This window comes from Thalassophryne amazonica, chromosome 19 (assembly GCF_902500255.1).
Source record: "Thalassophryne amazonica chromosome 19, fThaAma1.1, whole genome shotgun sequence".
Lineage (NCBI taxonomy): Eukaryota > Metazoa > Chordata > Actinopteri > Batrachoidiformes > Batrachoididae > Thalassophryne > Thalassophryne amazonica.
The window spans coordinates 51,179,208-51,206,905 of NC_047121.1; the positions used below are offsets into that span (position 1 = coordinate 51,179,208).

General features: G+C 43.1%; 2 protein-coding genes across 2 annotated transcripts in view; one reads left to right on the top strand and one right to left on the bottom strand.

The window, feature by feature from the left end:
• Positions 1–22,473, top strand: part of cx28.6 (connexin 28.6) — a 28,598-nt gene extending 6,125 nt beyond the window's left edge. The window contains exons 2-4 of the mRNA XM_034194802.1: positions 17,243–17,458; positions 17,542–17,843; positions 20,644–22,473. Coding sequence (XP_034050693.1) covers positions 17,288–17,458; positions 17,542–17,843; positions 20,644–20,986 — 816 coding nt within the window. The 5' untranslated portion in view covers positions 17,243–17,287 and the 3' untranslated portion in view covers positions 20,987–22,473. The remainder of the gene's footprint in view (positions 1–17,242; positions 17,459–17,541; positions 17,844–20,643) is intronic.
• xgb (x globin) overlaps positions 21,720–27,698 on the bottom strand; it is a 32,983-nt gene continuing 27,004 nt past the window's right edge. The window contains exon 5 of the mRNA XM_034194807.1: positions 21,720–25,933. Coding sequence (XP_034050698.1) covers positions 25,814–25,933 — 120 coding nt within the window. The 3' untranslated portion in view covers positions 21,720–25,813. The remainder of the gene's footprint in view (positions 25,934–27,698) is intronic.

The window sequence follows — 27,698 nt, forward strand, 5'->3', positions numbered from 1 at the left end:
ATTTGTCACATATGAAACACGGCTCCCATCAGAAGAGAAGGAAGCCGGTCGCTGAGCAAAAACCAGAGAACATTGCATCAAAAACGAAGCACAAGCTTCAACGTCTCCCGCATAAGGCTCCGGATGACAAATAATCGGTTCGGACGCCGAATCTCTGGGTGACGGAGTTATCTGCACCGGTATCGATGGTGCCGCAGCTGGAGCAGCAGGAAGCGGAACGGCTTGCGCTGCAAGCTCCGTAACACGGGCGTCTGTTTGTTTAATTTGGTTTGCGAGATGCTGTAATTGCTCCCATATTTTCTCCAAGTGTTCTTGAACTCTTTCGGCGAAAGGAACCGCCTCTGCCGCTGGGTCCATTTTGGAATGGCCGGGAACTACTGTTATGTGTCGACGCGGGTTGAGGAGCGGACCTGCGTCTGACGGAACCCAGCGCTAAAATAACCAGAAAGCGGAAACCAATAACAAACCACCTGAAGAGCAAAGAAAAGAAAAGAACACCAAAATGTCCAGCCACACCCCCCCAACACACAACAGTTAAAGAGCAAACTTCACTTTCCCCCCGAACGACATGAACAGGAAACGATCACAGCTCGCACTCCCACTGAAAATAACAAAGAAACGACCGCAGCTTCTGGAATTTTTACATAAAACAAGCGCAATAATAACATCTATAAACCCAGTTAATATATCCAGGAGAGTTTTAGGCACAATATACAAAGAGTTTTATGTTGCGATGTTAATGCTGTTGTCCGTGTGCAGCGGTTTAAGTGCAGCGTGATCAGTGTCTCAGTGCAGTTCTCAATGTTAATGACAGCGCGCCTTTTTTGTTTGGACTCGGAAGTTGAAATTCACATGATGCGTTACATCGCACTTAACAACCGGATGACAATGGATGGCTGATTTTATTACCTCCACCAATGAGGTTGTGTTTTCACCAGCGTTTCTTTGTTTCTATTAGCAAAATAGCTCAAAACGTAATAATTGGATTTCAAAGAAATTTGGTGAGTGGATAGATAATGTTCGGGGAAATAAGAGGGGTGATCCATTTTGGGGTGATCTGCAATATATTCTGAAACTGAGATCCAGACCAATGTTTGGCAGATCGCACCATTTAACTTGAAAAGTTGTGAGAGAATGTTGATGAAATTTAGTGAGCATGTGGATAATGTCCTAGAAAATGAGGGATTCTACTTTGAATTTGATCTGGAATATATTTTGGATCCAGAAGATGCTTTCAGTAATATGTGGCCCCAGTGGAGGTATGTTACATCTGGTGCAAAATCAAGACTGTTGTTTTTTTGTTTTTAAACATCTGTGGTCTTTTACCCTTTGATGATTCTATTGATCCAAACATTTACACCAGTGATGGTTTTAAGAAACAGAGATAAGTGATGGTCTTGTGGTTAAGTGTTGGGCTTGAGACCAGAAGATCCTCGTCTCAAATCCCAGCCTGACTGGAAAATCACTAAGGGCCCTTGGGTAAGGTTCTTAATCCCCTATTTGCTCCCGGTGTGTAGTGAGCACCTTGTACGGCAGCACCCTCACATCGAGGTGAATGTGAGGCATTATTGTAAAGTGCTTTGAGTATCTGATGCAAATGGAAAAGCGCTATATAAATGCAGTCCATTTACCATTTACATTTAATGTAATCTAACTTCCACAATAACCAACTCATATCGCAGGATGAAACAGAGTGAATCCAGAGTGTAAAGTGTTAACACCGAAACGTGCTCGTGTTTGGTCAAATCTAAATATTTTTCCTCTTTTCTAAACACTGAGTGTCGCTCGGTGGCCTCACACAGAAACAACTCAGATCACAGCCAGAAAACCACGACGAAAGGCACCGGATGGGGTGTGCACAAAAGACTGTGCATGTGCACACACTGATTGTGCACAAAATCCTGCGCTGCAGAAGTGTCAGAGTAATTCTATATATGAGAGCGGAAGGAGTGAAACCAAAAAGAGAGATTACAAAAGAGACTGTGTCTTTTTCAGATGTAGTGACATCATAATGCTGTTTCTTATGCCATGATAAATGATTCATTAATAGAAACAAAATCTGAAATCCTTCTGCAGCCCTGCTGGAGATCGCCAGTACAAATGCTTTTTTGTTTGTTTGTTTTATGAATGAAATTTTGATTATATCTTTATATATCTTGACCTTTGACCAATCTAGTCCTGAAAATCTTCACCTTTCAGAGTTATGACCAAACACAGACACACCCACGCGTCACACACGCTGGTCTACCGGAAACAATGACCCAGTTGCACAACAGTTATCTCTCTTCTTCAATATTAAGTGCGAGTAGTTGCTTTGAGTTGTTCCAACTTAGCAATTTCACCAAGGCCACCACTCAATGAACATAAGATAAGATAAAACTTTATTGTCCATAAAATGTAAAATCGAAATACATAAACTGCCGAAGCCCCAAGACATGGAAAACACATCAAACATTCATCATAAAACACTCAGCATAAAATAATTTTAAAACTAGTGTGTGGTCTGCAACAACGTGTTCGTTTGGTCTCCCTCTGATTTAAAAGTGCGATGGAGTGTGGCAGTAACGATGCACTTTCCCAGAAGGAAGAAGCTCATATTCACGGTTCCGAACATGGGCTGAGTCTGTGGAGATTTTATTTGCAAGTCGTAAGGCTTGTTTCCTGCACAGCTCTGTGAATTTGTTCTCCACCAAGTGGCCAACAGTTTTGGAGCAGATGTCGAGGAGCCTCAGTATCATGTTCTTCAACTGCACTGAGAGGCCACAGAACCACACAGAGCTGCCATACAGCAACACACTCTGAATGGTAGCTGTTTAGAATTGGTCCAGAATAACTGGACTGGCTCCAAAGGTTCGTAGTCTCCTTAAAAAGTATGTTCTCCACTGCAGCTTGTTGCACAGATAGTCTGTCATTACTCCAGGAGAGGGCGCTGTCCACATACACTCCTAAATATTTGAAAGAATCAGACTTTAACTTTAAAATCTCCTTTAACAGTGGAATATCCGGATAAAATGCTGAAACCGACTTCTTCTGAAACTTCTCTGTTCTCTCACGACGTCCTGGATCAATAAAGCCTGAAATGTGGAGGTTTTAAGCTTGAAACAGGCTGATGACTCTGCCTGAGAGCGCTGCGCGACGTCTCGCACCGTGAAAAGTCCTTAAAGCGACAGAATCACCTCAAAATCTCTCATCAGCTGTTAAAATTTTCACTGAAGACCAGCTTAATTTTTCGAACCGTGTCCACTTCGATGTGTCTCACAGGTTTAGAAAAAATTTTGATCAAACAAAGCGCCAGTCTCTCAGCAACTTCTCAGACAAAGGAATTCCGACGAGGGGCTGGACGACTCCTCCCACAAGGAGTGCTCACAGGCGAATGACGTCACCGACAGGCGTGGAAAAACTCACGCATGCGCAAGAGGGTTCAAGCATGTCTGACGTAAAAACATATGAATGAAATCCATAGTTTTTGAAAAAAATAAAAAGGACCTATACTTTACGGACAGCCCTCGTATATATATATATATATATATATATATATGTGTGTTGTGTACTTGTTACACTATAAAATTAAACGGTGAGGCATATTTCTGGGTGAACACTTTGTATGTAACCTTTATTCTGCCGCTCAGGTACTACACAGAAAAACAGACCCAACAAATCAAATACCGATGCGCTCCCTTAGGGTGAACTAATCGATCAATGATGATCCCAGATCATTCTAACAATATACTACATCCTCCCTTTTTAAGCATGAGGGTCATCTTTAACTTTAACATCACAACAAGAAATAACTCCTGCATTAGGCATTTGAAATGATATCCTTGTACTGTAAAAAACAACCTTTGAATCACATCATATAAGTGACGTCTTAAAAATGTTTTTTCTTTTCTCTTCTTCTGTCTCCGTCCCCCTTGTTTTTTTTTTTTTTAACTTCAGTCGCTCAGTTGATTATAAAGATGTGGAAGTAAATATTAACTCATTGAACTGAAACACGTAAATGTAAACAAAGTCAGAACTTGACAATTCTGTAAGGTGGCCATAAGCATTATGTGAACTCATAGTCCCTGAACCTTGTAGGCATCTTTACAAGTCTCCCACTTCTGGTGCTGTAGGTGGGAGCAGCTGGAGTGGGATTGTTTGGTTCACAGGCAGGAGTGCGCTGGTCTTGCAGGGCCTGTGATGCACTGTCCTCTCTCTGTGAAGCAATGGGTCGCTCCAGCATGTCATCGTCGTTTTCTCTGTGTAGACTGGGGTGGATTCTCCTCAGATGACGTCGGTTTCTCCGGAATGTGACACCACTGGGAGTCTGTACGTTGTATGCACGTGGTTCCAATCTTTTGCTTAAGACAGTAGCTGGTTCCCTGCCACGACGTGTTGCCATGTGAACTGTGGTACCAGGAGCAAACTCTGGCAGAGTCTTTGTGTTGCGGTTGTAGTAGTGCTCCTGCCTGGCTTGTAGGTGTTTCAGCCTGGAGTGAAATCCATGCGGGACAGCTGGTTGCAGGACAGCTGTGGAGCTTGGCAAGGTGCTTCGCAGTACTCTTCCCATCAGGACTTGTGCTGGTGAAAACTCTGTGCCAGTCACTGGAGTGTTTCGTAGTGACAGGAGAGCTAAGTGCGGGTCTGTGCCAGTCTGTGTTGCCTTTATAAGTGCATGCTTTACTGTCTTTACCATTCTCTCTGCAAGGCCGTTTGATTGTGGATATCCAGGGCTGGAGTGGACAAGCTTTATGCCCCATGACGACGCAAACTGTCTCATTTCAGAGCTAGCGAAAGGAACATGATCGCTTACCAGCTCTTTTGGGATTCCATGTCTGGCGAAGACAGCCTTTATCTTGCGTATGACTGCGTAGGCGGTTTTGTCAGGTAAGTGGAGCACCTCTGGGTATTTTGACATGTAATCCACCATCAGGAGGTATGACTGTCCGTGTAGCTCAAAGATGTCAGCCCCAATTTTCAGCCATGGCAGCTCAGGTACCACGTGTGGAATCAGAGGTTCTTTGTGATTCTGTGGCTGGAGTTGTTGGCATGGGCTGCAGCTTTCCACCATGTGTTCAATGTCTTGCGTCATACCTGGCCAGTACATCACTTTTCTTGCCTGTGCTTTCATCCGCTGTATCCCCTGGTGTGCGAGGTGCAGTCTGTCAAGCATCAGTTGCTTCACACTCTGTGGAATCACAACCCTGTCACCAGTCATCAGTATGCCATCCCTGATGCTGATGGAGTTTCGCATAGGCCAGTACTGGTGTAGATTGATGGAAACACTGCTCCGTCGTCTCGGCCAGCCTTTGTTGTGTAGCTCCATCACCTGTTGCAGTACGTTGTCTGTTGCGGTGGCCCCCTTGAGCTTTGCGAGAGTGTCTGCATCGAGTGCATCTGTGGCTTCCATTGCATGCACTACTCTCTCCTCGAACAGATCCTCTTTCGCGTCATCCTTGCAGTCAGTGACAACAGCACGGGACAGGGTATCAGCAACGTGCATGTCCTTGCCTGCAGTGTATGTTATTCTCAGGTCATACCGTTGGAGCTGCAATAGCATGCGCTGAAGTCGTGCTGGTGCCTTGCTCAGATGCTTTTTGAAAATGACTTCTAGTGGCTTATGGTCTGATTGTACAGTCACTGTGTTGCCATAGACATACTGATGAAAACGCTTGGTTGCGAAAACTATTGCCAGCAGCTCTTTCTCTATCTGAGCATAATTCTTTTCCGACTCTGTGAGTGCTCGTGAAGCATAAGACAGTGGCCTCCCTTCCTGCAGCAGACAGGCTCCCAGTCCGTCTTTTGATGCGTCGCACTGTATGGTGAGTGGCTTGCTCTGGTCAAAGAACTGGAGTATTGGGGCCTGCATGAGGGCGGTCTTGAGCTTGCCTAGTGCAGCAGTGTGTTCATGGCTCCAGTGCCAGGCAGCATCTTTTCGCAGCAGCTCTCTGAGTGGGCTTGTGATCATGGCTTCGTTTGGGATATATTGGCAGAGATACCTTGTCATTCCCAGTAGCCTCTGTAGTCCTTTCTTGTCTTCAGGCTGTGGCATGTTTCTGATGGCTAACACCTTGGACTCGTCCGGCTTCACGCCCTTTGAGGTGACAACATGTCCCATGTATCTGACCGAGTCCACCTTGTATTGAATTTTCTCTTTGTTGAATTTGATATTGTTTCTCTGTGCCATGTCCATGACTTTCTGCAGAATTGCATCATGCTCTTCCTCAGACGCAGCGGCGATGATCATGTCATCTGCAATTATGTGCACTCCTTCGATGTTGCCGAATGTCTCACAGTTTTTCTGTTGGAAAACCTCGCTGGCGGACTTAATGCCAAAGGGAAGTCTCTTAAAGTGAAACCTGCCCCACGGTGTGCTGAATGTGCAGAGCATCGAGGAGGGCTTGTCCAGTCTCACTTGCCAGTATCCATCTTTTTCATCTAAGATGGAGAAGATGGTTTTCCCTGACAGCCTGTGGAGTACTTCTTCTGGGGTGGGTATTGAGAAGTGCTGTCTCTTGATCGCCTCATTCAGGTCACGAGGGTCCAAGCACACCCTGAGCGACCCGTTTTTCTTCTCTGTAATGACAAGGCTATTTACCCATTCTGTGGGCTCTGTCACAGGTGCAATGACATCTCTTTCAACGAGTTCTTCCAGCGTGGTTTTCAGCCTGTCCATGACAGTGATGGGGATTTTCCTGCAGCCATGCACTACTGGGGTCACATGTGGGTCTGTGTGAATGTGATGCACCCCAGGAAACTGTCCCAGACCACTGAAGACGGAGGGGTAGGCGTCCACTAACTCCTCTTTTGTGGCTGGTGCCTTGACTGCAATGGTCTCCATTCTTTTCACCAGCTTCAGCTGTTCACATGCGTCTCTGCCTAATATTGGAGTGGAGGAGTGCTTGGTGATGAAGAACTGAAGATCTGACTTCACCCTGGCCACATCACAGGTAAGACTCACGGTACCTTCTGGCTTCAGACGTGTTCCTCCATAAGCCACGAGAGCTATGCGGGTGGGCTGCAGCTGATGAGGACCCGGAATCTTCTGCAAAATGCTCAGAGGGAGTACATTTGCGTCTGCCCCAGTGTCCAATTTGAACTTGACCTCTGTATTTTGTATTTTGGCTGTTGTGTACCACGCATTATCGTGCTGACTGTTTTTGGGTCCAGCACAGGACATAGTCCCTATGAACAGAGATTCGACCTCAAGATCATGCACGCCTCGGGCAGTGGCTCGTCTATCTTGTGTTGACGTGCACATCTTCGCGTAGTGGTTCCTCTTGTTGCAGTTGTGGCATATGATGCCAAACGCTGGACATTGACGAGGTTTATGCGCCCCGTCGCACTTTCTGCATGTGTTTACATCTGCTGCTTGTGCCTTTGTTTTTTCTTGTGGTCTCGGCTTACTTTTCATGCCCGCTCTCCCCTTCTCCGAGCTAGCTGACACCTTGTGAAGAGCCTCCACTGACGCCTCTGGCTGGGCTGATTGCATGGCACGCATCTGTGATTTAGCGACTTCTGCTGCTCTGCAGATATCAACTGCTTTATCTAAAGTCAAGTCCGTTTCTCTCAATAGTCGCTCTTTCACACGAACATCAGGCACAGTAAACACAAGCTTATCTCTTATCATGTCATTCTCGGTCATTCCAAACTCACAGTTTTTACATTTCTGGTGAAGTTCCGTCACAAAGTGGTCAACATTGACTCCTTCTGGCATGGGTAGTGACCAAAACTGATGGCGCTCGAACACAATGTTCTTCTTTGGAGTGCAGTATTTTCTGAAGGCATCCAGTATATCTTTGAGTGTAGGTTCACCAGGTTGACCATCCACTTCCTGTTTCAACATCGAGGGTGTTGTAGATCTCCAACGCATCCTCACCGACCGTGTGTAGCATGATGGCAATCTTCACCGGTTCATCCTTCTCGTCCGCACTTGTGGCCGTCATGTACAGCTGGAAACGTTGCTCCCATCGGCGCCAATTCTCGCTAAGGTTGCCTGTTAGCACTAGCGGTGCAGGTGGCTTGAACTGGTCCATGCTAACGTTGACGTTCGGTCACTCGATACAAACGTAAAACTTAACTTTCTTCTTACCACAGCGGAGTAACAACGAAAACTAATGGTGTCTCATGTCTCATGTGGCTGAAGAAAGAAAAACCTTTTCTGACACCATGTTGTGTACTTGTTACACTATAAAATTAAACGGTGAGGCATATTTCTGGGTGAACACTTTGTATGTAACCTTTATTCTGCCGCTCAGGTACTACACAGAAAAACAGACCCAACAAATCAAATACCGATGCGCTCCCTTAGGGTGAACTAATCGATCAATGATGATCCCAGATCATTCTAACAATATACTACAATGTGTGTGTGTGTGTGTGTGTAATGTAATTCTTACATTATATATGCTCTCAAGTTGTTGTTATAGATGGGCTGATTTTGTGTCTGTGGATCTTTTTTTTTTATTATTATTTTATCATGTCATGTGATCCACACGAGTGTGTGTAACGTGCGGGTGTATATAATTAAAGCTGCCACCTCCTTGTGGTGGCTTCTTTTTCATTGGTCAAAGAGAAACCTTTGGTTCGTTGTTTTGTTTTGTTTTTTTGTTTTTTTTTCCTCGCCATCACTGTTTTAACCATGGACGCACACGCAGAACTGCATTTAATGACTCTGTAAGTTAACATAGGTGACCTGCAGCCTGACGCACGACGTGCACACCGGCCGGACTGTGCATGAGTGTGTTTTTTGGACTGCGTTTAAAAAGTTCCTCAACTTCAGAGCGAGTCCTGCTGCTGCACTCAGTCCATACAGACCAGACAGCAGAAGATCGCAGACAGACGTCAACGTCTGCAGCAGCAGAGTGATAACAGCAATCACGTGACCACTGATAAAGTAATTGTACGCCTCCAAAAACTCGAAATCCTTCATGGTCGTCATCTCCAAGATTTAATTTCTCACAATATCGCTTTTGATCTTCGGGATCAAGAGTTGACACGTCATCTGAAGTCATCTTCCCGTGTGTTTTCTCATCGCATCTGCTTGGGAGTATGGAGTTTTCTGCCCACCGTCTGTGTGCGCATGCGCGGGAAAGACGGAAGTAAACAACAGCGATTCCTTCTATGCAAATGTTATTTTAAAGATTGGCCAGCAGATGTCGCCATATGTAATTGTATCAAACCTTAAAAACACTGAACCATTGCTTTATATTGATTCAGTGTTTCAAAAAGCTTCGTTTTCACCATCACTAATTTTCATGAATGAAATACATCAGCAACCGCTAATTATTACCACATATGCCCACATGGAGTTATAATCATGAATACTTTGATGTTGTGTTGCGAACCGGGACGTTAATTAACGTGCGACGACTTTTAAACGCTTGCTGAAGATCGAAGCAGAGAGTAACTCACTGAGATCTTCTCACATGTTGTCTAATCCAGTGTGCTTCTCTGTGCGCCTTTAAATCAAACTGATTTATAGCGCACGCAAAACACTGACATAAATTTAAAAATGCATGAATACGCAAAAACGTGCAAACTAATTCTCATTCCTATAGCTGTCAATCAAAACGGGATTCAACCTTTCAACTGATCATCCAATCATAGTGCAGGACACCAGCGTCCAGGCCCGCCCACAGCTCCATTCACCCGCAGAGACGCTCAGCGTCCTGGGGTGGGACAAAGTCGTGGCTTTATCAAATGACCGTTACGTTTCGTGGCAATGAAAAAATGAACAGACGCTCGGCTTCACCGGAAAAACACGCAGACCGAATGAGAAAAAAGATTTATGAGAAGTTAACTAAACAGAGTCTGTCGATCAGTGATACGCAGCTGATTCTGAACGAACTCGTCTTCAAGGTGAACGTGTTCGAATGCAGTTGTAGTCAGTGAAATGATAAACTGTACTTGACCTGCAGTCTCATGCACTCGAATCATAACTCGAACCTCTCCCCCACATTTCTTTGAAATCATGCCTTGTTTCATGCCTTTTTTGACATCCTGCTTGAAAACATGAACATTTGAGCTGAAACCATTAACTCTGCGAAAGAGGAAAAAATCTGAGGTTTAATATTAGAAAGTAGCAAATAAACACACAGTGAAATAACATCGACACCTTTGAACAAAACAAAACAAAACGAATCAAATGAAACAATCACTGTGACGACAAAAACATGTGCGCAACGTCAGTGGAGATATGTTCAACACAAAATAACTGTACGTTTTGTTTACAAGAACAAAGTTATTATATTTGTGAAGCATGCGCACATACACACAGAGAGTCTGTACTGTGAAAAGACACACTGAGAAACACACTTTAAAGTGTAAAACATTTTAATTCTGTTCAGTGTAAAAACATACAAATGTCAAAAGCCGTTTTTTCAGGTTTTGTCACATAAAGTCTTAGCAAAGTACCCGAAACTAATTATAAATACAACAAATTAAAGATCAGAAAAATTAACACCTTTAGGAAATCCTTAGAATCCTTTTGAACATTTACATTTTTACAGCATTATCAAACAAAATGAAGAAGATTCAAAGATAAACACAGAACAAGTTTTAATCACAGAATCTTTATTTTACATTCATTCATTCATCTTCAACCACTTATCCAGGTTTGGGTCACGGGGGCAACAGCTCCAGCAGGGGACCTCAGACTTCCCTTTCCTGTGCCACATTGACCACCTCTGACTGACTTATCCCGAGGTGTTCCCAGGCCAGTGTGGAGATATAATCTCTCCACCTAGTCCTGGGTCTTTTCCCAGATGGACGTGCCTGAAACACCTCCGTAGGGTGGCGTCCAGGGGGCATCCTTACCAGATGCCCGAACCACTTCAGCTGGCTCCTTTCAACGTGAAGGAGCAGCAGCTCTACTCCGAGCTCCCACGGATGACCGAACTTCTCACCTTATCTCTAAGGGAGACACCAGCCACCCTCCTGAGGAAGCCCATTTCGGCCTCTTGTGCCCGCGATCTAGTTCTTTCGGTCATGACCCAACACTCATGACCATAGGTGAGAGTAGGAATCAAGATTGATCGAGAGCTTTGCCTTTTGGCTCAGCTCCCTTTTCATCACAACAGTACGGTAAAGCGAATGCAACACCGCCCCTGCTGCACTGATTCTCCGGCCAATCTCACGCTCCATTGTCCCCTCACTCGTGAGCAAGACCCAGAGGTACTTGAACTCCTTCTCTTGGGGCAAGACCTCATTCCCTACCTGGAGTAGACAATCCATCAGTTTCCTGCTGAGAACCATGGCCTCAGATTTAGAGGTGCGGATCCTCATCCCAGCCGCTTCACACTCGGCTGTGAACCGATCCAGTGAGTGTTGGAGGTCACCGGCTGATGAAGCCAACAGGATCACATCATCTGCAAAAAGCAGTGATGAGACCCTGAGCCCACCAAACTGGAAACCCTCCTCCCCCCAACTACACTTTGATATCTGGTCCATGAATATCACTGGAGGAGGCCAAACGCCACTGGAAACGAGGCTGACTTATTGCCGAGCACTCGAACACAGCTCTCACTTTGTGAGTACAGCGTTTGGATGGCCCTGAGAAGGGACCCCCTCACTCCAAACTCCCACAGCACCTCCCACAGTATCTCCCAGGGTACCTGATCATACGCCTTCTCCAAGTCCACAAAACACATGTAGACTGGATGGGCATACTCCCAGGCCCCCTTCAGGATCATTGTAAGAGTGAAGAGCTGGTTGGTTGTTCCACGACCAGGATGGAACCCGCATTGTTCCTCTTCAATCAGAGGTTCGACTATCAGCCGAACCCTCCTTTACAGCACCCTGGAGTAGACGTTACCAGGGAGGCTGAGTAGTCTGATGCCCCTGTAGTTGGCACACACTCTCTGGTCCCCCTTTTTAAATATGTGGACCACCACCCCAGTTTGTCACTCCTTAGGCACTGTCCCAGACCTCAACACAGTGTTGAGGTCAACAGAGTCCCATCCTTACTGTAGACAGCTTGGATGGTTCCCTGTTTTCCCTTCCTGAGGTGCCTCACGGTCCTCTAGAAGCACCTTGGTGCTGACCAAAAGTCCTTCTCCATGGTTGCACCGAACTCCACCCACACCCGCTGCTTTGCCTCCCCCCGCAGCAGAGGCTGCCACCCTTCAGGCCTGTCGGTATATTGCAACTGCCTCCGGAGTCCTCAGAGATAACATATCCCAAAAAAAGTACTTCTTTAGTCAGACAGCTTCCCTGACCACTGATGTCCACCATGGTGTTCAAGGCTTGCTGCCCTTTGACGCACCTCAGACCTTCAGGCCACAGCTCTCCGCTGCAGCTTCATCAATGGAAGTTTTGAATATTGCCCATTCTGGTTCAATGCCCCCAACCTCCACAGGGATGCTAGAAAAGCTCTGCCGGAGGTGTGAAATGAAGATCTGCCAGACAGTGGGCTCCTCCAGATGTTCTCAATTCACCTCACTATCTGTTTGGGCTTACCAGGTCTGTCCAAAGTCCTCCCCATCATCTGATCCAACTCACCAACCGATGGTGATCAGTGTTCGCTATGGACGGTCTGTGACTTGCACAGAAGTCCAATAACAACTGACCATTTGGGTTGAGATCAGGGAGCCCGTTTCTCCCAATTACACCTCTCCAGGTGTCTCTGTCATTGCCACATGTGCGTTGAAGTCCCCCAGCAGAACAATGCAGTCCCCCACCGTAGCCCCATACAGGACTCCATTCAGGGACTCCAAGAAGGCTGAATACTCCAAACTGCTGTTCTGTGCAGCTGCACAAACAGTCAGAGTTTTCACTCCCCATTTTGTGATTATCAGTCCCCATTTCATCCATTTCGTATTTTAGTCTGGCCCATAAGTTCCTACGCCTATCAAGGAGAGTGGTTCCGGAGCCAAGCCTGTGCGTGGAGGTGAGGCCCACCAGTCAGATCTAACTGGTATTGCTCTACCTCCCTTACAAGCACTGGTTTCTTTCCCCACACCCAGGTGACGTTCCACGTCCCCAGAGCCCGGATCTGGTCCATTGAGGTCTCCGAACCCAGCGGTTCTCCCTGCAGGTGGTGAGCCCACAGGGTGGAGGTGGAAAGTCCACATTGCCTTTTCAGGCTATGCCCGGCTGGCCTCCGTGGCAAGACTGGCCACCAGGCGCTCCTTGACGGGTCCTCCATCCAGGCCTGGCTCCAGACGGGGGCGCTGGGCTTCCTCCGGCCTGAATTACATCTCCTCTGCCACATTTTTCCATGGAGTCATTGTGAAAACTTTATTTCAACCTTTATTTAAAAGATGTTTCAGCGTTTTCACTCATGTACCTCAAAATATACCAACTCACTGATTCTTTATCAGCTCACTTTTATGAGTTGAACAATCAATATATGTAAAGCCAATTTAGTGTTGCAATTAGAACTTTGTCATAAAGAATCCACAAAGAATAATTATGAATGCTAAAATAGTGTAAAAATAATAAACAGAAATTCTACATTATGTTGTGTGTTGGGGGGTGTGGCTGGATGTTTTGGTGTTCTTTTCTTTTCTTTGCTCTTCAGGTGGCATGGAAACTGATTTGTCTGTGGAGAAGGTGCTGGCTGAAGAATCCTCACCCTCATCAACATCATGTGAAGCACCTGTGACTGGTGCTCACATGCAACCTTAAAGACTTTCAGCTGAAGCAGATAATTGGATGGCGTTCTGCTTTTAAGGCATGTGTGATTCAAGCAGAACTGCCGGGAACTCTACCTTGTGATGTTCATTTGTGAGACGCTGAGGACCGCACCTGGGTTTGACACATGGAGCCGTGAAGCAAGGAAGGGTGAGGACACATGCTGTCAGCACACATTAAAGGTAATTAAGTATTTGACTAATTGTTGATAGTAACTTGGTGTTTTGTTACACAGTGTACTTGAATTGTGATGAGAATTGTGCAGTTTGCTTCTCACTGCTGTGGCGTGCAGGATAAGTGATCCTCCACTTGTTGTGAGAAGCTGCTCATTTGCATAAAGATAAAAAGTACAGACCTGAATGTGTTGCTGATAGCGTGTGTCTTTTGAAAGACGTTGTAACTGCTGACTTACCTCACATCTTCTTTGCTTCACAGAGAGTCAGTTTGTCGTGTCCACCTGGGGGGTGTTTGTCTGGTGGTAGTGGGTCCAGGAGCGCCGGACTTCTCTCCTTGCGGGCGCTGGAGAGCGTGCCAGCAGTCACTCCTCCAGGACGTTGGTTTTGGTTTTGTACATTTTATTTAGGCACAGGTGAAAAATAAATTGTTTTTGTTGTTGGAACCGCTTTCTGGTTATTTTTAGCGCTGGGGTCTGTCTGACGCAGGTTCGCTCCTCAATCCGCGTCGACACATAACACATTACTTGAATTGAAATGATTGAAGCTTGTAGTTTGAGTTAATACACAACAAATGATGAGTTGATATTCGTAAATTTGCCAGAATTTGTCAAATGTCAGAAATTAAAAAAGAGAAATTTTAAAAATCTGTTTAAAGCCTAAACCTAAGCCTAAATATATTTAATTAACTATGATATAAAACAGAAACAGTGAACAAATCCTCACAATGGAGTCGATGGAACAAATCAGGTGTTTGTTTTTTTTTGTTTTGTATAAATTGACTGATCTTTAGCAAAATTGTTTATATTCTTTATAGATAGTTAGTGAGTCAGTCAGTTCTACCAAGGCATCAAACTGAACATCTTGCAATTTGAGTCTCTTGTGATATTTTCTACCATATTTTTTTCATTGGTCTGAACATTCATATCCTGCATGGGTTTTTTGTTGTTTGCTTTTTTTAAAGCTTAACATATCATAATTTCACCGTTATACAGATTTGTACACCCACAATTTGTGGTTTTGACGTCAGATTAGAAGACCCAATGTTCTCACCAAATTTGTCAGAAATCATTTTTTTTTTTTTTTTTTTTTTGTCATATAAGTCCTGGTCAGGTGAAATACTGCAGCCAGTGAGTGAAAACTTCACACATTGTCAGTTTCTCAGAATGCAAAAAGATGGAGAAGCACACCCTGCTGTTTCTGGGCCAGGCTTAAATCCTCTCCGTCGCACCTCCTATCAAATGATAAAAATGTAAAAATAAGCAACATGCCATCATCTTGCTCTTTCAGGTCATTTTTAAAATGGTGGATTGAGTGGTCGTGCCCCTGCTCACCTTGCATAATGTGTTTAGCCTTACGTGCCGTCCTGTGTTCCGGTCGACTGTCTGTTGCCATAAGAAATCATTTACTTATCACACTGTACATACTGTGCAGTAAAACCCCTCTTAAGGTCAGACAGCCTGATTCTATCAATTATTTGTCATCTAAACTTAAAGAAACGCCTCCTTTCTGCCACTCAGAATGAAGAAGTATAAGTCAGTCCGAGGGTCCTTGACGACCACGTGGTGCCTGTTTCCATAGGATGAGAGTCTATGACTACATACACTCAACAAAAATATAAACGCAACACTTTTGGTTTTGCTCCCATTTTGTATGAGATGAACTCAAAGATCTAAAACTTTTTCCACATACACAATATCACCATTTCCCTCAAATATTGTTCACAAACCAGTCTAAATCTGTGATAGTGAGCACTTCTCCTTTGCTGAGATAATCCATCCCACCTCACAGGTGTGCCATACCAAGATGCTGATTAGACACCATGATTAGTGCACAGGTGTGCCTTAGACTGCCCACAATAAAAGGCCACTCTGAAAGGTGCAGTTTTATCACACAGCACAATGCCACAGATGTCGCAAGATCTGAGGGAGCGTGCAGTTGGCATGCTGACAGCAGGAATGTCAACCAGAGCTGTTGCTTGTGTATTAAATGTTCATTTCTCTACCATAAGCCGTCTCCAAAGGCGTTTCAGAGAATTTGGCAGTACATCCAACCAGCCTCACAACCGCAGACCACGTGTAACCACACCAGCCCAGGACCTGCACATCCAGCATGTTCACCTCCAAGATCGTCTGAGACCAGCCACTCGGACAGCTGCTGAAACAATCGGTTTGCATAACCAAAGAATTTCTGCACAAACTGTCAGAAACCGTCTCAGGGAAGCTCATCTGCATGATCGTCATCCTCATCGGGGTCTCGACCTGACTCCAGTTCGTCGTTGTAACCGACTTGAGTGGGCAAATGCTCACATTCGCTGGCGTTTGGCACGTTGGAGAGGTGTTCTCTTCACGGATGAATCCCGGTTCACACTGTTCAGGGCAGATGGCAGACAGCGTGTGTGGCGTTGTGTGGGTGAGCGGTTTTCTGATGTCAATGTTGTGGATGGAGTGGCCCATGGTGGCGGTGGGGTTATGGTATGGGCAGGCATCTGTTATGGACGAAGAACACAGGTGCATTTTATTGATGGCATTTTGAATGCACAGAGATACTGTGACGAGATCCTGAGGCCCATTGTTGTGCCATACATCCAAGAACATCACCTTATGTTGCAGCAGGATAATGCACGGCCCCATGTTGCAAGGATCTGTACACAATTCTTGGAAGCTGAAAATGTCCCAGTTCTTGCATGGCCAGCATACTCACCGGACATGTCACCCATTGAGCATGTTTGGGATGCTCTGGACCGGCGTATACGACAGCGTGTACCAGTTCCTGCCAATATCCAGCAACTTCGCACAGCCATTGAAGAGGAGTGGACCAACATTCCACAGGCCACAAGTGACAACCTGATCAACTCTATGCAAAGGAGATGTGTTGCACTGCATGAGGCAAATGGTGGTCACACCAGATACTGACTGGTATCCCCCCCCCCCAATAAAACAAAACTGCACCTTTCAGAGTGGCCTTTTATTGTGGACAGTCTAAGGCACACCTGTGCACTAATCATGGTGTCTAATCAGCATCTTGATATGGCACACCTGTGAGGTGGGATGGATTATCTCAGCAAAGGAGAAGTGCTCACTATCACAGATTTAGACTGGTTTGTGAACAATATTTGAGGGAAATGGTGATATTGTGTATGTGGAAAAAGTTTTAGATCTTTGAGTTCATCTCATATAAAATAGGAGCAAAACCAAAAGTGTTGCGTTTATATTTTTGTTGAGTGTATTACATACAACTAAATTTATTCTCTGCATTTAACTTATTAATTTAACTAATTACAGTTAGACGCAGGAGCTGTCAAGTTTGTACACGTTTGACAAATCGTTATGAGGTCATGCAAGCCCAAGCAAGTGCAGCATCCAGTGCCTGGAATATCACCGTACCCACTGGGATCCGTTTGCTAAGGCGTGGCACTGGAGCACAAGACTCAGTTTTAATGTTTTCTCTTGCAGGGTGTACTTGTTTGCGTCAGCCAGGTCCGTGCAGCGGCAACAGGGATGAACTGGTCAGGACTGGAGAACCTGCTGAGTGGAGTCAATAAGTACTCCACGGCCTTCGGGAGGATTTGGCTGTCCATGGTGTTTGTGTTTCGAGTCATGGTGTTTTTGGTGGCAGCGCAGAGGGTTTGGGGTGAAGACAGCAAAGACTTTGTGTGCAATACCCGACAGGTAAGGCAGAAGAAGTGGTAGGCTGTCGGTCATATTCTACCCGGTACCATAGTGACGCTGGGATATCTGTGCTTTGCTTTCAGCCTGGCTGTGAAAATGTGTGCTATGACAAGATCTTCCCCATCTCCCACATCCGCCTCTGGGCACTGCAGCTGATTTTTGTCACCTGTCCGTCTCTAATGGTGGTAGCTCATGTTAAATTCCGCGAAGGGAAAGACAGGAAGTATGTGGAATTGCACCACAGCTCTCACCTGTACGCCAACCCCGGCAAGAAGAGAGGCGGGCTATGGTGGACCTACCTGTTCAGTTTGGTCTTTAAAGCTGGATTTGATACATTGTTTCTCTACATACTCTATCGGCTATATCATGGATATGACCTGCCCAGGTAATGCAGAGAAACGTTAATACTCAAATGTACTTAAAGTTCGCTAAAGCTAACAAACTAGGTCACCTAAATTGGGGTGATTTATTAATACGTATTTTCATAGACCAATGGCTCTAATCATGGGTGGCTTTGGGGCAGGTATTAAAAACCTTGACCAATATAGGGTCAATAACTGTGGCACTGTCAGTGTAGCTAAAGTTACCTGGCTATCAACAGTGGTGTCAAAAGTACACACATTTGTTACTTAAGTAGAAGTATAGATACTGCAGTTTAAAAACACTCTGGTAAAAGTTGAAGTATCAACTTGACCTCTTTACTCAAGTAAAAGTGAAAAAGTATGTGCTCCAAAACCTACTTAAAGTATAAAAGTATAAAGTAACCTTTAAAAAAAAAAAACTGATTCGTTCTACATGTGGCCCAAGACCCAAAACCCAAAATTACCCCCCAACACCACCTGCACGAAAATGTTTCAATTCTAGAAGCTCTGAAATGCAATCTGGGACTATTCCAGACAATAAACTGCAGTGAGTGCAGCATCCATTTAGTGAAGAAAAAAAAAAAAAACAATTTTCCTTATTCAAATTCATTCCAGTAGTATTCTGCTCTTACAGCAGTTTTCTAGTTTGGCAGAAAGTTCTGGAGGAAATCACTGAAGAAATTAACAAACTGAAAATATGATTTGACCGAAACAAACTGTCATTAAATAAGACAGGGATGGAGTGGAGGTGTAAGAGTCACTAGGTGTTCACAGGAAACATTTATTTATGTATGTATGTATTTATATATGTATGTTCATTGTTAGTTGCTTTTATATTTTCTGTTGTGTTTCTATTCAGGTTCGTTTTGCCTCTTTCTCTAAAATTGTATATAATAATCATTAGATTATTAATATATAAACAAAAATAAATTTAAGAAATAGTACAATTTGAAAACAAATGCACCCGAACGTGATGAGAGCTGCAATTGCTTAATGCTAACTTTTAACATTGAAAATGCCATAGACATGCTAACGCGTTAGCATCGCTCCCGTTTTATGTTATAAAATACATCTATCAACTGTTTCAGAAGACCATAACAGGTCGGTTTAACATAGAAAAGGTAAATAATACTCACAGAAGTATGCTCTTTAGGGTTTTAGCAGGGGAAAATTAAGCGAAAGAAAGAATAAACGAAGCAATAGGTCGAAGCATTGCTTCAATCTGCGAACCACTGCTTGGATTGGTTCACGGTTCAAAGCAAAGCCGTGCTGCAGAAAAGTTGATTACAGGCGCACATGACGTGAAATATATATATATATATACACATTAAACTGAAGCCAAGAGTAACGAGGCTGTTTGTTTTAAAAATGTAAGGAATAGAAAGTACAGATACTTGTGTGAAAATGTAATGAGTAGAAGTCAGAAGTAGGCAGAAAAATAAGTAAAGGAGTAAAGTACAGATACCTAAAAAGTGTACTTAAGTATAGTAACGAAGTATTTGTACTTCGTTACTTGACACCTCTGGCTATCAATACACGCTAATTTGTGTCAACTGTGCTAACATACAAATTAAATAATACTACACCACTAAACTAGTCACCAAACATACTGGAGCACCAACTTTTTATATGGTCCATTAGTACCATTAACCCACAGCAAGCCATATTATCTCAGATATTGGTATTAAAATGCTCAGAAAGGAGCTAACAGCTTGCTGGTAGCTCACACCCACACCTAGCTGTCACTCAACTTGACCATGCCCCTAGTCAGGACTTGATAACATTTAAACTGAAAACGTTATAGTTGCACAGGAAATGCAGCACAAAACCATTTTGTTCCAATCTACAAACATTTAGTTGAATTCAGCTTTATTTATCCCACGAGGGGAATTTATTCAGAGTACCTCATCAAAACATTTATTTCTGCTGTAACACTGGACATTTAAACATGAGGTTCTACGGATATTAACTTGCTTTCGGAGGCAGCCTCAAGCGGCTATTTGAGGAGTTGCAGGTTTTGGCATTTCCACGTTGGACTCATTTTTCAACGGCGGGGGTTGTCGTCTCTTGTGTATTAGATCTGCTCTGAGTGCTAATTTACACGTCACATTACATTCTTAATAAATTCTGTGGTGGTTTTTGTTTGTGAGTTCACTCAGCGTCGTTCCCGTTGGTAGCACACAAACTCTCTCCACCGTCTCTGCAATATCAATGTCGACACAGGAAGTGTCTCTCGTGAGCGGCTGCAGTCTTCTGTGAAAAAAAAAAGCTAATTTTTTCTGACTTTGTTGTTGCACTAAAAGTGCCAACCTTTGCTAAGTATGTTGCTCACATTGTTTTATTCCTATTCTGACCATATAATGGACTTTTGGAACTTCCTTAATGGCTGCCCCATTCACAGTCATTCATTCTTTTGAAACTATTTTTTTAAGTCTATCTTGCAAACAAAGCACTTGTACCAGATGAGTGAAGGATTCAGAAGCTTGACTGCTAACAGTCTTATGATACTAGAACTCTTGGTGAAATCCTGTTGTGCCTGCACTAATTCTGTTGTGCCTGCACTAATTCTGTTGTACCTGCACTAATTCTGTTGTGCCTGCACTAATGGTAAATCTCCACCAGATGGAGATACTGTATCATTTCAAGAACGTTGCACATGACGATGGCCAAGCTGTTGCTCATAGTAGTAGACAACTGGGGTTGTAAGATCAAGTTTCTGTATTGTAGCTTTATGGGGCGAAAGCATAAAAATTGTAAATTGTAAATATTGTCTTTGTGGTGCATTTTGTTGTGTATCTTAGTGCCTCTATTCCATCTTCTCAGGCTGTCCAAATGCTCGGTGTCTCCGTGCCCCAACACCGTCGACTGCTTCATCAGTCATCCGACGGAGAAAAAGATCTTCATGGTGTTCATGGTTGTGTCCAGCGCACTGTGCATCGTCATGTGCCTCTGTGAAATACTTTATCTCATCGGCAAGCGCATCACGAAACTGCTAAAGGTTGAACACGAAAACCAGAGGGTCCTATTTGCCAAGCAGCATGAGCTCAACAACCTCGCCCCCCCCAGATCCCAGTATCGGCGGGTGGACTCGACGCTGACAGACAGCCAGCTGAGTTTAAACAAACGAGAGAAAGCCAGAGAAGCCGGCGAGTGTACGACACTGTAGCACGTCTATGGTGTGGATGCTCACTCAGTCCGAGCGGGGATCTGGGTACAGGTACCAGAAGTGAACTGCTATTGGATGGATAAGCTGTTTCTAGGTTTTAGATAAGGAGTACTAGTATTTCAAATTTTGGAGACTACATTTTTAAAGTTCTGTGCCACTGACTGTCTTATGGCTGCCTAAAGGAGTAAACTGGGACCTGATGGAATCCAATCCATGACATGGTGGGACTGACCACATATCAACACTGTGTTGTGTTCATATTTTTCTCCTGAATGTCTTTGTATCTCACGTGCTGTTACTGATTGTGCGACTGAGTAAAACCTGTCCGACGCCTCGTGCATTTCTTCAGTTACACAACAGACTTTGTTGACGTCATCGACTGCGTCTGTGGCCAATGTGGAAGACAAACGAAGACACTCCAGTGGTGTAAATATGGTAAAGAGTGTCTACTCTGAGACGTTATCAGGTGTAGGTTGCAAAATATGTCTGTAAATCAGTGCAGAGAAAAAGTTTGAATCTTGACCTCGAGAAGTGATTCCGGCATCGACACAGCAACATGGACAAAAACATTGTACCGCGGAAAACAGATGTTTACTGGTTTCAGCGAGAATACGGTGGACGAGTGACGTCACTCAGTTCTTTTTTTTAGGTTTGTGCAACAATTCTTTCTTTTTTTCACTGCACTTGTTGCAGCATTAAGAACAAAGTGGATGTTGATTTTTCACTGACTGTGAAAGACGAACAGTGAGAGCAAAGACACCCAGTTTGATATCAGATAAACTCGCCGGACACCACAGAGAGAAAACAACAACAACAAAAGAATTGTTGGACCAACTTAAAGAACTTCATTACAGATATTTAGGTTTGTCCAAATTATGCTTCCAGTGTGGTGTAAGTATTACTCAAGCTGATTTGGAAGAACTTGTGTTTTGAGGTTGGTCCAACGACTCTTTTTCAGTGCCGCCTTTAATCCAGTGCAGATTATTAAACATCCTGTCACTTTGTTCTCTGGTGTACATATGCAGTCGTGTGAGTTTTTTGGTCATTTGTGTTGTATTGTGATGTACATGGACATAGTGAACCTGGCTGTGTCTGTTGGTGTAAAATAATTGAAGATGAATATTGTTTTTTATGTTTAAAGGGTGTTCTTTCTTTAACAATTTGAACCTAAACTCACACAAATAATTCAAGAGCTTTTCTGTTTTTCCAACTGATCTAAAGTATTTTAACTGTTTACTATAATTGTGCACCTTTTATATGTTTTTGTTTCCATTAGTGATGTAAATAAACCTTCAAGCACGACTTAGTTTGAGTTAGAATTAGTTTGCTTGTTAGGTGTTCTATTTTTATTGCCCAGTTAATGAAATAAAAATCTTAACAATATGCAAAAAAAAAAAAAAAAAACATTCATCTGGATCATTGGCAAGAAAATACAAATTTGACCAACAATTTGAACTGCTGAAACTGTAAAATTAAATTTGCACTTGCTTGTAGCGAGGCCGCTCGCTGACTGGGACTAAATAAAAAAAAAAAAAAAAAAAAAAAAAAAAAAAAAAAAAAAAAAAAAAAAAAAAAAAAAGAGGAAAACCAAAATAATTTCCTTCATTTGGTTTATTTAAATTAACACGGTGGGCACAAATATTACTTTGGATCAACTTAATTAATTTGATTGTCAACAACTGAAGCACTTTTTTGAGTTGATCCAACAATTGTGTTTTTCAGTGTTACTTTGTCAGCAGTCAAAATTTGATTGCAGGGGAAAGGTTTTACCATTTGACCGTAACCTTTAAAAAGCAGAGTTTTTTTTAACCCCAATTTAATGACAACCTCCAAACATATTAGGTTTACAATTACAACAGTTTAAGTCTGAAGCATTTATTGTGTGTCCCAGTCATTTGTCACCATAACATCATATTTGCTTGTAAAAAAAATTATTTAAAAAAGTGTCAATTGTACAGTTTTTTTAATATCACTGTGTTCATTTTATATGCAGGTTTTGAATTTATAAATGTCAATGTAGGCTGGATTTTGCTGCAAATGTGTCTTTACATTTAATAATGCTTAAAGTGTATGATTTACTTTGGTAAGATTTCATGAAGCCAGGCTTCATTACAAGTGGGGTTTTTTTTTCCAGACTGTAAAACATTGTGATTTTTTTTCTTTTTGAGTTGAATAATATTCATCCACTTTGAAAAAATGCAGTTTCATTTAATGTCAAAGAAAACATGCAATTTATCTTCAAGTAAATTCAAATTGGTTTTATAGTTTTGATATATATATAATAAAAATGCAGAACTACAATTTAATAATTGGAAATTTTAATTAAAAAGCAAATTTGTCAGCAAGACTTTTGATACACTGAGAAATAATATCTTATTAAATCAGAAAAAAACACCTAAATGGCAAAATATATTTTGTGTGTTCTCCCCATGTTTGTGTGGGTTCCCTCCGGCTTCCTCCCACATCCAAACACATGCAGGTTAGATGGACTGCAAACTTTAAACTGTCTGTAGGTGTGAACGTGTTTGTATGTGGACCTAAGACAGACTGGTGTCCTGTCCAGGGTGAACCCGCCTCACACCCCGTGACTGCTGGGATAGGCTCCAGCCCGCCACGTGACCCTTGGCTGGAGTAAGCGGGTAGAGAAAATAAATTGATGTTCTGGCCCTATTTATTATCCTATTTATTCACAGAATTAATATTTGTCTTTGACAAAGGGTTTGTGTTCCTGAATCATAATGCTAAAAACAAAGTTTAGAAAACTTAAAAATGTAAGGAAAGTGACTGCACAGACTTTTCTTTTAAATTAACAGTAACATAGTGTCAATTTGTCATTAAGAACAAATCATTGAGGGTTGAATCTTATATTGATCATTTTTGCTGTTTATAATAACACAACTATAATCATTCATTAAATCAGATGCTAAAATATTTTTTAAATTACTCTGGCTCCCTCTGGTGGAAACCAGAGACCATTTCAAGAAGGTGCGGCTTGTACATAAACAGAAACTCCAGATGACTTGTTGACCCGTGAAAACAGAAGCCGCCAGATGCCATGTTGTCCTCCTTTGACCATGTGACAGATGATGTGTGTAAGTGGACTACAACCTGTGCATATTTTTAGAGTGCCACACGCAAATCTACAATTTGGATCATCCACAACTTCAGTACTGAAATAAAAGGTCAAACCAAAAAGTGCTGGTCTTCAGGGGGAAAGTGAACCTGCACTGTTTTTATAAGCTGTGTGGTTCAGTGTTTCACTGAGGACAAAAACAATTTTAGTGGGTGCAGTAATGTTTTAGAACGCACTAACTGGCTATAGGGCGGCACGGTGGAAGAGTGGTTAACACTTGCCTTGCAGTGATAAGGTCACAGGTTCGATTCCAACCTGTGGCCTTTTTGTGTGGAGTTGGCGTGTTCTCCCTGTGTTTGTGTGGGTTCCCTCCGGGTGCCAGAGCCCTCAAGTCTCAGTCATTTGGAGTGAGACTCGCGCTTAAAAGTGGCCCTGTCGGGTCTCATGCATTCAGCATGATACTCAACATGTTGTCTCATGTGAATGCATGACATTCTGAAACATTTCACCGCTATGACCCTGCAAGACAAGTTTCGACAGAAAATAACTTCTTGAACCTATATCTCAACTTGAGAGCTTTGGGGTGCTCCGGCTTCCTTCCTTCCAAAGACACGCAGGTTTAAATTGTCCGTGAATGTGTTTGTCTGTATGTGGACCTGACACAGACTGGCGTCCTGTCCGCTTCACGCCCCGTGACTGCTGTGATAGACTCCACCCCCCGCAAGCCTTAATTGAACTAAGTGGTTGAAGATGAGTGAGTGAGTAACTGGCTACACAACGTGACTGCATGGGACTAGCTAAAACGCTGACCGTAAAGTGCATCTTATCACCACCGACCAGGCAAAAATGGAGCTGGATGTGTGAGGAGGCGCAGGGAAACATAGCCACGTTCACTTTACTAAACTTTTTAAAACGGTCAGTCAGATAGTTAGCTGCTTAGCTTAGCCTCCTAGCCATCCAGCGGCACTGCTGTCCATAGAATAATCAGTGAGAAACCTGATGAACACATAATTACAGAACATAAAGATGATCTTTGTCGCGTCAGTTGTTCTCAAAGGATTCTGGGTAATACTTGGATCTTGTTGGTCAACCTGACTGACAGTCATCAATGAATTCAAATCAATTAATTTAAAACAGGAAACTTGAACACTGCCAAAAGTGAATTTATTTTCAAATTTATCAACTTAATATAAATTAGATCTTTACAATAAAATGTCATATTCAAACATAAATTTTGTGATTATCCAAAATAAGCAAAAAGCAACAAAAACAAATACGGTGCCCTCCAAAAGTATCGGGCCGCTATTTCTGACATTTACTCTTTTATTACTGGAGTTCATTTTGTTTTCATTCCTGTCAAAGTCCTGTATAAATAATTATTACAATTACTATATTAATAATGAATGCATGATTTTTCAGTATATAAGTGCCACCAGAATATCAGTTGCAGGACCTCCCAAACTAGTCACAAAAAAGTGACATATACTCCAGAAAATACAGTAATTAGGTATTGATTCTTGTTGATTTTGTCATGTTTGTGTGATGAAATTTTAATCACAAGGCAGATTGTGAATATGTTAAGATGTTCTGACCTCATCAGGATGATTACAGTAAAATTTATACTCAGAAATAAATGAGTTTAATGACTTCTTTTGGTCTACTTTGGTAATAAATATGTGAAAAAAATGAGATTGCAAACAATGAAGAAAAACATGTTTTTGTGTTTGTGTGAACAGTTTTGGCAAAGACTTGTTTCAAAGTGCCGTGTTCTTCTTGTCGGGCGTGTCCTTCGGCGATGCAGCTAGGTGGCGCTGTTGATCGTGCTCCTCCTGGTATCCCTGCCTCATGAGGATGCTCACATACTGGAACATGGTCTATGTGACAAGAACACACACTGAAGTGGGTCAGAACCCATTACACATACAAACCCAATTCCAGTGAAGTTGGGACGTTGTGTAAAATGTAAATAAAAACAGAATTCAATGATTTTCAAATCCTCTTCAACCTATATTCAATTGAATACACCACAAAGACAAGATATTTAATGTTCAAACTGATAAACTTTATTGTTTTTGTGCAAATATTTGCTCATTTTGAAATGGATGTCTGCAACATGTTTCAAAAAAGCTGGGACAGTGGTATGTTTACCACTGTGTTACATCACCTTTCCTTCTAACAACACTCAATAAGCGTTTGGGAACTGAGGACACTAATTGTTGAAGCTTTGGAGGTGGAATTCTTTCCCATTCTTGCTTGATGTACAACTTCAGTTGTTCAACAGTCCGGGGTCTCCGTTGGCATATTTTGCGCTTCATAATGTGCCACACATTTTCAATGGGTGACAGGTCTGGACTGCAGGCAGTCCAGTCTAGTACCCGCACTCTTTCACTACGAAGCCACACTGTTGTAACATGTGCATAATGTGGCTTGGCATTGTCTTGCTGAAATAAGCAGGGACGTCCCTGAAAAAGACGTTGCTTGGATGGCAGCATGTGTTGCTCCAAAATCTGGCTGTACCTTTCAGCAGTGATGGTGCCATCACAGATGTGTAAGTTGCCCATGCCATGGGCACTAACGCACCCCCATACCATCACAGATGCTGACTTTTGAACTTTGCTCTGGTAACAAAGAGAAGGCAGCGGTGTTTCTGGATGTTGTTGATGTATGACTTTCACTTTGCATGGTAGAGTTTTAACTTGCACTTGTAGATGTAGTGACGAACTGTGTTAACTGACAATGGTTTTCTGAAGTGTTCCTGAGCCCACGCGGTAAGATCCTTTACACAATGATGTTTGTTTTTAATGGAGTGCCGCCTGAGGGATCGAAGGTCACGGGCATTCAGTGTTGGTTTTCAGCCTTGCCGCTTACATGTACAAAGTGAATCTTCTGATTATATTATGGACTGTAGATGATGGAATCCCTAAATTCCTTGCAACCTTTTAGTGAAGAAAAGACGTACGTTCAGTGGGAGTATTTTTAAAGATACACCCAGACAAATTAGTGACAACAGGGAAAATTGGGTAAAGGATCTCTTCAACAGGGTTCTTACACAGACAGAAAAGGATGTGCTCGCTAAAGGACTAAATTTCTCAGTGACCCCTAAACATATTCCGACAGTAGATTACATCACTGCAGTAGAGTCAGCCATTAAACATAACAGTTTGTCAGAGTCAGAAGCTGGGGACCTCCGACTAAGAGTCACAGCAGTGCTGAACAGTGCTAAGCCTCCTCCGTCAACATCACAGGAGAAGAACGGAAAGCTCTGTCAGCACTGCAAAAGGACCAAAGCATCCTTATCCTGCCAGCGGATAAAGGCAGATGCACGGTGGTCCTGAACACATCGGATTACGAGGCCAAGATCAACAACTTGCTCAGTGACTCCAACACATACGAACGTCTGAAGAGAGACCCCACGCGCGGCAATAAGAAGAAAATCATTAGCTACCTCCAAAACCTGGAGAAAGAGGGACTCATCGACAGGCAGACATACTACAGACTGTACCCTGGGGACGCCACTCCGTGCATCTATGGACTGCCCAAAATCCACAAACAGGACGTGCCGCTCAGGCCTATTGTATGTAGCACAGATTCCTTCATGTACAATTTGGCCAAGTACCTCAAGTGGATTTTGGCTCCTCT